General features: G+C 38.2%; 1 protein-coding gene across 1 annotated transcript; it reads left to right on the top strand.

Annotated features, from left to right (window-relative positions):
- Positions 1 to 2,838: 2,838 nt before the first annotated feature.
- Positions 2,839 to 10,506, top strand: LOC127876061 (uncharacterized). Its single transcript, XM_052420918.1, has 4 exons — positions 2,839 to 3,127; positions 6,439 to 6,601; positions 7,952 to 8,027; positions 9,973 to 10,506. Exons 1-4 carry the CDS (start codon positions 3,003 to 3,005, stop codon positions 10,152 to 10,154), a joined length of 546 nt encoding a protein of 181 aa, XP_052276878.1. The 5' UTR covers positions 2,839 to 3,002; the 3' UTR covers positions 10,155 to 10,506.
- Positions 10,507 to 10,984: the final 478 nt, after the last annotated feature.

The following is a 10,984-nucleotide window of genomic DNA, read 5'->3' as shown; positions in this document are numbered from 1 at the left end:
ATATACATTTATTTATCACGGTGCTTGAAAAGGAAACAATATTCAAACCTCTACGTAACGCTAAGACGAAGACACAATGGCACGGTGATGCGAAACATAGAGGTTCCATGATACGATCTGGATGTCATGATGATTCGGTGACGGTTTGCGGTCGAACCATCGTGAGTGTACAAACTTATTGTATTCATTTTACTTCTGCATCATCGCCCTTTACGGACTTAACATAGCTGTTGTTCATTGTAATTGAACCATCTGCAATGTTACATCGCGTGTTCACCTTTGAACCATAGTGATGGTACCTTCCTGTTATCGCTTTTTTCATTATGACATAGTCATTGTATCATCGTATCATCATAATTGTCCCATACGGTCCTTGACATTGTACCATCGATTATGATCATTTTAGCATCGTGTCATCGCCGTTTCATCATTATGTCATCGCCCAAGTACCATTGTGTCATCGCCCTAGTATCATTGTGTCATCGCCCAAGTATCATTGTGTCATCGCCCTAGTATCATTGTGTCATCGCCTTTTCATTATTGTGTCATTGCCTTAGTACCATTGTCTCATCGCCTTAGTACTATTGTGTCATCGCCCTAGTACCATTATGTCATCGCCAGGCCTAGTACCATTGTGTCATCGCCCTAGTACCATTGTGTCATTGCCTTAGTACCATTGTGTCATCGCACTAGAACCATTGTACCATTGTGTCATCGCCCTAGGACCATTGTGTCATCGCTCTAGTACCATTGTGTCATTGCCTTAGTACCATTGTGTCATCGCCCTAGTACCATTGTGTCATCGCCCTAGTACCATTGTGCCATCGCCCTGGTACCATTGTGTCATCGCCGTTTCATTATTTTGTCAATGCCTTAGTATCATCGTCTCATCGCCCTAGTATCATTATGTCATCGCCCTAGTACCATTGTGTCATCGCCCTAGTACCATTTTGCCATCGCCATAGTACCATTGTGTCATCGCCGTTTCATTATTGTGTCATCGCCGTTTCATCAGTGTGTCATCGCCCTTGTACCATTGTGTCATCGCCTTAGTACCATTGTGTCATCGCCCTAGTACCATTGTGTCATCACCCTAGTACATTGTGTCATCGCCCTAGTACCATTGTGTCATCGCCCTAGTACCATTGTGTCATTGCCTTAATACCATTGTGTCATCGCCCTAGTACCATTGTGTCATCGCCTTAGTACCATTGAGTCATCGCCTTAGTACCATTGTGTCATCTCCCTAGTACCATTGTGTCATCGCCCTAGTACCATTGTGTCATCGCCCTAGTACCATTGTGTCATTGCCTTAGTACCATTGTGTCATTGCCTTAGTACCATTGTGTCATCGCCCTAGTAACATTGTGTCATTGCCTTAATACCATTGTGTCATCGCCCTAGTACCATTGTGTCATTGCCTTAGTACCATTGTGTCATTGCCTTAGTACCATTGTGTCATCGCCCTAGTACCATTGTGTCATCGCCCTAGTACCATTGTGTCATCGCCCTAGTACCATTGTGTCCTCGCCTTAGTACCATTGTGTCATCGCCCTAGTACCATTGTGTCATCTCCCTAGTACCATTGTGTCATCTCCCTAGTATCATTGTGTCATCGCCCTAGTACCATTGTGTCATCGCCCTAGTACCATTGTGTCATCGCCGTTTCATTTTTGTGTCATTGCCTTAGTATCATCGTCTCATCGCCCTAGTACCATTGTGTCATCTCCCTTGTAGCATTGTCTCGTCGCCCTACTTCCAGTGTGTCATCGCCCTAGAATTTTTGTGTCATCACCCTTGTAGCATCGTCTTATCGCAAATGTATCATATCGGCATCGCCCTTGTAGCATCGTCTTATCGCCCTAGTACTTTTGTTCCATCTCCTTTGTATTATCGTCTCATCTCTCTACTACCATTGTGTCATCGCATTTGTATGATCGTGTCAACGCCCTCGTATAATCGTCTCATCGTATTTGTATCATATCGTCATCGCTCTTGTATCATCGTCATATTGACAGTGTACCCTCGTGTCATCGCCACTGTACCGTCGTGTCATCGCCACTGTACCGTCGTGTCATCGCCACAGTACCGTCATGGTATGATTGTCTCATCACCCTTGTACCATTGTTTCATTGTTTCATAGAACAGAGTGACGATAATACTACGATTAAATGGCGACTAAAGAATCGTACAATTACAATAATAAGATACTGCTATGAATATTCTATCGACCGTAGTGCTGCAATTGAGCGATTACTATACTGCAGTCTTGTGGAAAAGATGATACAGGTGAGCAATTAAGATAAGACATCGTACAGTTGGCAAGATGACGATGAAACAGCGGTACGATGACGATGATATGATAAAACTATTTTAATATTAACAAAATGTGTTTGTGAAACACTATGTCCCCCACATATATTTGACCTTTGATCTTGAAGGATGACCTTGACCTTTCACCATTAGAAATGTGCATTTCCATGAGATACACATGCATTCCAAATATCAAGTTGCTACCTTCAATATTGCAAAAGTTATGGCTAATGTTAAAGTTTGACGCAAACAAACATACCAACAAACAGACGGGGCAAAAACAATATGTCCCCCAGTATTGACTGGGGGACATATATAATTAAACAGTGCAAAATGTAAAATTTCGAAGTGCTGAACTTCGGATAGTGGCCTTTAATGGTAGTATCAATTCAGCGTAAGCACATATGTAAAAAAAAATCGTGGTACATCAATCTGACAGGTTTAACCTTGCCCCGTTAAAACTACAAACTGTTCAGGCGGTGTTATATTACTTTCAGTAATCAGCGTCTCAGTAAGCTGCATTATCTTAGTATCACAAGATATCACGAGATCAAGGGTGGCTGATGTCCCAATAAATCTGTATTGAGTACTTGTCACACGCGTCGTGTTCGAATATACATTCGCAACGTAGGTAGAGACAGCATCGCAGGCAGCGTTTCTTGCTTTCATCCAACGTAATTCCCGACGTCATGTATACGGCGGTCTTTTTGGCGTTAGCGTTCCTCTGCGTTGGACAGGCGTTTGGAGACGTCAAGTCTTGCATGTACATGGATCCTACTGGAAAGACTTACGATTTCAAGACACTCGTCAATCCGTAAGTTTGTATTCTTCATTTCACTTGTAAAAAGAACGGACATGAACGTATAGATAACATGTCTACTCTTAGATCATTTCATGACATATGATATGGGTTTCCAATCAAAAATATTTATTATGTAAGTTTAGTCAAAGAAGCGGCTCAAGCAAGTTAATCCTTAATGTTTTCTCAAAGAAGCCACTATACTATATACCGGTAACATTCTTTAATTTACTCGTAAAAGTGAGTAAAACTTGAACATTTTTTAACGTTTACTCACAGAAGGCGGCTAAAAATCTAATATGTGTAAGTTTACTTGAAGAAGTGGCGTAATATGTAGATTTAAGTAAGTTTATTATTAGAAGCGGCTAGACATATACATGTATGAGAGTTTACTGATAGAAACGGGCAACAACGTGTAATGTATACATGTAAGTTTACGCACAAAAGCGGCTAAACATTATTATTTGTGTATGTTCATGCAAAGAAATGGCTAAAACAGGTAAATGTAAGCCAGTTTTCTAAACAAAAGCGGCTTAACATGTATATTTCTGTCTTGTCACTCACAGAAGCAACTACAACATGTATACTCACTACGAGAAGATTGTTAACGTGTTTTTTTTATTTTACTCACAGAAGTTGCAACTACATTAAGTTTTTTTTCAGAGGAGACTAAAACATGTTCATTTATGCCGTTTTCCCACGGAACGAGTAGATTTCTGTAAGTTTACTCATTTAAGCGACCAAAACATGACGAATTATGTATTTTAACTCACAGACGCTACCTGACGCTGCATGTAGATTTCTGTAAGTTTACTTACAGAAGGAGCCGATACTAATTGTTTCCTGTATCTTTGTCCACATAAGCGATGTTTATTCATAGAAGTGGCCTTAACATGTAATTGTCTGAATATCTGTTCACAGAAGCTGCCACTGCATATAGAGTTAAGTATGTGATGTTGTAACCTGTATATCTGTTCAAAGAAGCTGCCGCTGCATATAGAGTTAAGCATGTGCTGTTGTAACATGTATATCTCTTCACAGAATCTGCCACTGCATATAGAGTTAAGTATGTGCTGTTGTAACATGTATATCTCTTCACAGAAGCTGCCACTGCATATAGAGTTAAGTATGTGCTGTTGTAACATGTGCTTCTGTTCACAGAAGCTGCCACCGCATAAAGAGTTAAGTATGTGCTGTTGTAACATGTATATCTCTTCACAGAAGCTGCCACTGCATATAGAGTTAAGTATGTGCTGTTGTAACATGTATATCTCTTCACAGAAGCTGCCACTGCATATAGAGTTAAGTATGTGCTGTTGTAACATGTGCATCTGTTCACAGAAGCTGCCACTGCATATAGAGTTAAGTATGTGCTGTTGTAACATGTGCATCTGTTCACAGAAGCTGCCACCGCATAAAGAGTTAAGTATGTGCTGTTGTAACATGTACATCTGTTCACAGAAGCTGCCACCGCATAAAGAGTTAACTATGTGCTGTTGTAACATGTACATCTGTTCACAAAAGCTGCCGCTGCATGTAGAGTTAAGCATGTGGTGTAGTAACCTGCATATCTGTTCACACTAGCAACAGAAACGTGTATAGTTAAATAACCGATGTACAGTTGGCGACTTTTCTACCGCAAAACTTTTCAAACTTTAATAGTAATGAGTTAAGATTTTGATTTAAAATTGAACGCGTGATCATTTGACTATATTCTGTGCAAGATAACGATAAAATGACTCATTCTTGACAATTGGGCGCTCTTGCGCGTGGCATAGGTGTGGTTTCATCTTTTTGCACGTGAAAATTGTGAAACACGATATTCTAATTTTATTTCAATTTCTTCATTTTAGGTGGGTTGATTCACCAGGAAAACATAAACTTAATTAAAAAATCAATATGTCTCGTATAAAATTTCAGGAGCGCATCAGCGCAATCGGAATGTTGCAGGCTACCTTCCACACTTGCTGAAGCATCCGATCGTCACGGATGAATGATTTTATCGTTTTCTTGCACATACTGTAGTCAAATGATTACATGTACAAATTTATATCAAATTATTTACACATAACTGAGATATTTAAGTTTGAAAATGGCTGCGTTCGAAAAGTCACCAAGTGTCCAATTTAATTTCAATTTCATCATTCTCGGAGGGGTTTTACACCAGAAAAACTTAAGATAAATTAGAAAAACAATATGGCTCGTATAAATATTCATGAGCGCAATGTTGCAAGCCGGTCGGTCATTAAGACGTGTAAGTTAATGCGTTTTACTTTTCACATTATTATTTTACGATGTACGATTTTGATAATTTTACTTTTTCAGTGATTTGTTCAATTTGGCGTGTTTTATATTTTAATTTTGACCAATTTCCATTAAATTTACATAAAGTATTATATTATCTGTTGAATTGTCTGAGTCCAAATTACAACAAAATCCGTTCTAAAATAAGGGAGCTTTATTGATTTCAATACGTGTTGCTTTAGAAAGGTCTCCAAGTGTAGTAACCTGTATATCTGTTCACATAAGCTGCTGAAACATGTAGAGTTAAGTAAGTGATGTAGTAACCTGTATATCTGTTCACAGAAGCTGCTGAAACATGTAGAGTTAAGTAAGTGATGTAGTAACCTGTATATCTGTTCACAGAAGCTGCTGAAACATGTAGAGTTAAGTAAGTGATGTGTAGTAACCTGTATATCTGTTCACAGAAGCTGCTGAAACATGTAGAGTTAAGTAAGTGATGTAGTAACCTGTATATCTGTTCACAGAAGCTGCTGAAACATGTACAGTGAAGTAAGTGATGTAGTAACCTGTATATCTGTTCACAGAAGCTGCTGAAACATGTAGAGTTAAGTAAGTGATGTAATAACCTGTATATCTGTTCACAGAAGCTGCTGAAACATGTAGAGTTAAGTAAGTGATGTAGTAACCTGTATATCTGTTCACAGAAGCTGCTGAAACATGTAGAGTTAAGTAAGGGATGTATTAACCCGTTTATCTGTTCAAAGAAGCTGCCACTGCATGTAGAGTTAAGTAAGTGATGTATTAACCCGTTTATCTGTTCAAAGAAGCTGCCACTGCATGTAGAGTTAAGTATGTGATGTAGTAACCTGTTTATCTGTTCAAAGAAGCGACAGGAACATGTATATTTATGTAGGTGTGTTTACAGAAGCAGCTATTTTGTAGAATCTGTATGTATACTACATTGTATAAGAAGCGGATACAACATGATGATGTCTATATATTTGTTCACAGAAGAGGCTACTTCATGAAGACTTCTGTATTTTACTTAACAATAGCATCTATTTCCGTATGTGTGTTCATAGGAGCGGCTACTACATGTTCAGCCAGCAGGTGTGGCAGATCGGCGACTACAGCCTCGACTCGCTGGTTGCCGACACGCAGGTCAATGTGACCTTCTACCTACAGGTGTGCAGCAACATCCTCGCCCCACCCACCGGCTGCACGGACCCAGGGGCGGCCTACTCGGTGAGACTTTAATGACATAGTGCCACAGTTTGGTGGCTGGAACGAACAATATCTTTACAAATGAATTTTAATATTTAATGTAGAACCAAGCAAAATATCTTGCCTGATGTTGAGTTTGTTTAGAAAGTATATTAATTATTTATTAAATAACCTATGCTTGTATTATTCTTGATATTTTTAATAAATCTAATGTTGAAGAACAACCGACTTATTTAATTCTCGAACCATTCAGTTGGTTGCATTACGCACAATACAAACAAGCAGCATGAATGGTTTTACCGTACTCGTAGTATATGAACACGTGTGTGTGTTTTCGATTTGTCAATAATGGTTAACAAGGCATGTATAGTTTCCATGCTTTAGAGGTTTCTTTTGTAAGTGTTTTGTGTTAAACTATATTGTCATGCAGTCACATGGCTACTTGTACACAAATACAACTATAAGTATATTTAAATATACTTAATTATTGACACTGGATAAGGTCTACAATTGGTCTTTCTTGGCTTCGTTCTCCTTTTACGAAGCGTCGCCTAAAACTAGCTCAATATGCTTTCTTTCAATATATACAGTTCATTCTCTAGTACACATAACTTCTTCTTATAATTTCATTCGTATTTACTTACACCAAGTCCCGTGTGGAATGTCAATGCATTAACATGTATGGCTTGATAAACAAATACAGACGTTAACATGACTTCTTTATTTCATACTAGGACCAATATTTGGCGCTTTGGAAATAGATGTCTTCGGTGACATGGGTGTGAGAGTTGTGTGTTCACTTTGAATACGGCGTCTTGACTGAATAATTATTTAGCACATGTTAAGGCGTGGTCGCTATGTATTAAGTCGTGGTCGCTAGCCAGATATCGTATCGTGGCCGCTAGATCTCAAGTCGTTGTCGCTATCGCTTAATACTAGATCGTGTACCAGAGAAAAAGTCGTGTTCCCAATATGATAAGTCGATGCCTCTTATGATAAGACCGGAATAATAAGTCGTGTACTTAAATATTAAGTCTAGCACATAGATAATAAGTCGTGTTACCGGTTAAAGGTGTCGTGAGGTGTCGAAATAGCGAGTCGAGGCTGTTATATCTTTTGTATTGGCAATTATATATAAAGAGTGTACGCGACTTTGTAAGACGTTGCCGCCGCAAGAAATCAAGTCGTGGCCGCGAAGTAATAAGTCTTAGCGAGGAGGTTTTCATTCGTTGACAAGAGGTTTTATACATCGTGGCCATGAGTTATCCAATGTTATTACTTGCATTGATTGTACATACTTGTTAAATGTATTTACATATGAAAGTAAAATTAAACGATTATAATCTTTATTGCAATTTCTTCTAACTTCAGGTTACCCCTGACGGAAAGTGTATATCCTGGGGCGATATCAATGTGGCTACCTTTGACCCCAACCCATACCAAGACGGTAAACCCGTTTAGCCTTCGACCCCAACCCTTACCAAAATTGTCAGCCCTTTGACACTTCGACCCCAACCCTTACCAAAATTGTCAGCCCTTTGACACGTCGACCTCAACCCTTACTAAGATGTTTAGTCTTTTCAGCCTTCGAGTCCAACCCTTACCAAAATGGTTAGCCCTTTGACACTTCGACCCCAACCATTACCAAGATGGTTATACCTTTGACACTTCGACCCCAACCCTTACCAAGATGGTTATCCCTTTGACACTTCGACCCCAACCCTTTCCAAAATGGTCAGCCCTTTGACGCTTCGACCCCAACCCTTACCAAGATGTTTAGTCCTTTTAGCCTTCGACTCCAACCCTAACTAAGATGGGAAACCGTTTTCAAACCAGGTAAACTCCTCGCAAAGGTTACACGCCCTGTTCCGTTATCACGTCTTAAGTTCTCAATATTAATCTTTATATTAAAATATTTACCATTTATATTTATTTTAATAATTGAGCTTTGATTATGAACCTGTTCATATTTAAGATTTGGACTAAGATAAGCGTAATGATGTCAACGTTTGTGTGTGTTTATAACTATTACATATTTAATGCAACTCGTTTCAAAATTCCACCTGGTCAACGTTAATTAAGTTTAATGGTAAACATGAATTAAAATAGCAATACGGCTGTCATCGATTATCGCGTGGTTTGTGACATGCTCTGAATCAGACAAGTCGATCACTACGCGCATGTTGCATATTTAAATACATCGTGAACTTGACTGAGTGAAAATATAAGAAAACTTAAGTTTTTCTTCACTTCGTAATAAAAAATAGTATTTTGTTGACCAATATCATTCTTTAAAAAGTCTTGAATAATTATTAATTCTTGATTTCTTAAAAAAATATTGTTATGAAAATAATTGGAGAATTATTTAACAAAGAATGTTACAGTAGTGGGCAACCCATCTAACTAATTTGGTGTCACTGTCTACAACCAGGACAATATTCGTTTCAACTTTAACTTACTTGTCAAGGCCAGTTGTCATTCGTTATAAACTATCGATTGTAATAATACCGTAACAAGCTGATACTATACCAATTTTCCAACTTATTGGATTTACTGTTATCAGTCTTTCGCTACGCAATAGTATTGTGTTACATATTAAGATAGCCATATCGTGTCCAAGATAAACTCGGGTATGCAATATAACCTCACCCACGACTAATTTTAAATGATTCAGTAGCTTTCATCTTTTAATGCTACTAGGCTTTTAAAGCGTACAAATGTAATTAATTATCTACCGATCCTATGTTTGTGCCAAATCTTTACTTATTGTTGGTATTCCATTTTCAGTATTTTTATTATCATTTTTTATTCATTCGATCAAAATCGCTAAATTAACTTTAATATACAGTGAAAGAATGTTGAATTAGGATTTGGACGATTTCTGTCTTTGAACATCCCTATGAACGTGGGAGTACCGTTAAAAAGTAAACAATAAAATGCCTACCAACATTATTAATAATTTGTTGGATATATTAAAACAAATAAAAGAAACAAACAACTTTTTCGCGACTCATGTTCGCGCATGAAGATTGCCCCGTGTTGCGCACTCTGCTAAGTTCGATATGGCATGGAGTCTGCGGACTGTGGAAACTTCTGTCCGCAGATTGTGTACTATTAATTAAGCTTCGTTCTGTGAAATTTTGGCTTTAACAATAATCGTAAAGTTTCGTCCCATATTAGCCTGTGCAGTCCGCACAGGCTGTAAAAGGGACGGCACTTTCCGCTTATAAGGAAGTCTCTTCCTAACGAAAATCCAGTTTAGGCGGAAAGTGTTTCCCTGATTAGCCTGCGCAGACTTCACAGACTAATCTGGGACGACACTTCACGCGCATGCTTTAAGCCCAGTTTTCCCGTAGCGAGGCTCAACTAGTGTGAAACATTGCCCATTCTAGGTGCGAACATAAAAATGTACCACGGCTCCGCCGTCGACCACCTGGCGAACTACAACTCCATTCTCTATTTCGTGTGCGACGAAGGCAAGAACGGTCTGCGGGCCACGGTCCCCTCCTTTGAGCACGTGAAGGCGCCCCTCAACCAGGCCCACTTCAAGATCGTCACGAATCTGGCGTGTTAACAAGTGGTTTTCTTGTGTGTAATAACGATGAATATTTCCTGGTTTTGTTATTTGAAAGAATTGTTATTGGAATAATTGGGAGACTCTACTGTACTGTATATTACGGTACATTTTATAATGTCTGTTTCTATATGCATGTACATTATTGTCTATTTTATTATTTGTGTTTACGATTGAGTATCTAACTAAAATATTAAAAGAAAATAATATATGTGATTCATCAAATGACTTAACGACAGAGTACATTTTATGAGTCATACATGCAGTATATACTAGAACAAATATTTATTAAGAACGTATCATAAACATTATAAAATTAAAGAATGCGTTATTAAACATGAACAAAACAGAACTAGTGTTTTATTATGACTTGCACAATGCACATCGTCAGTATAGAACAACCAAATTAAATTCATGTCACTAGTCGGTGTGTCTCTAATATTAATAGACAAGTATGTCCCCGCGTACTGCAGCTTTCGCACAGGCGATAAACCGGTGTGCACACTAAAGCAAGATAACAATATGTGTGAATGGCAAAGTAAAAACACTTTTTTATATCAAATAATTTAATGTGATCATTCACGTTTACTTCAAACAGATTCGTTTAAACATGCAATAAATTCAAACAGAAACAATAATTAATAATATATACAGATTTTCAAAGAGGATTACATATATTTACTGCATGCTCTCTATACATGCTTACATTTCTCCACATGTTTACACTCCCCACATCAAGTGTTACCTTTTTATTTCAACTGAAGTTCGGCAAATTAAATTGTTAAAGACAATCTTTTTTGTGTACAACCTCTATTTTATGACTGGTATAT

The sequence above is a fragment of the Dreissena polymorpha genome, chromosome 4 (assembly GCF_020536995.1).
Source record: "Dreissena polymorpha isolate Duluth1 chromosome 4, UMN_Dpol_1.0, whole genome shotgun sequence".
In the NCBI taxonomy this organism is placed as follows: Eukaryota; Metazoa; Mollusca; class Bivalvia; order Myida; family Dreissenidae; genus Dreissena; species Dreissena polymorpha.
This window is presented reverse-complemented; position numbering and strand designations above follow the sequence as displayed.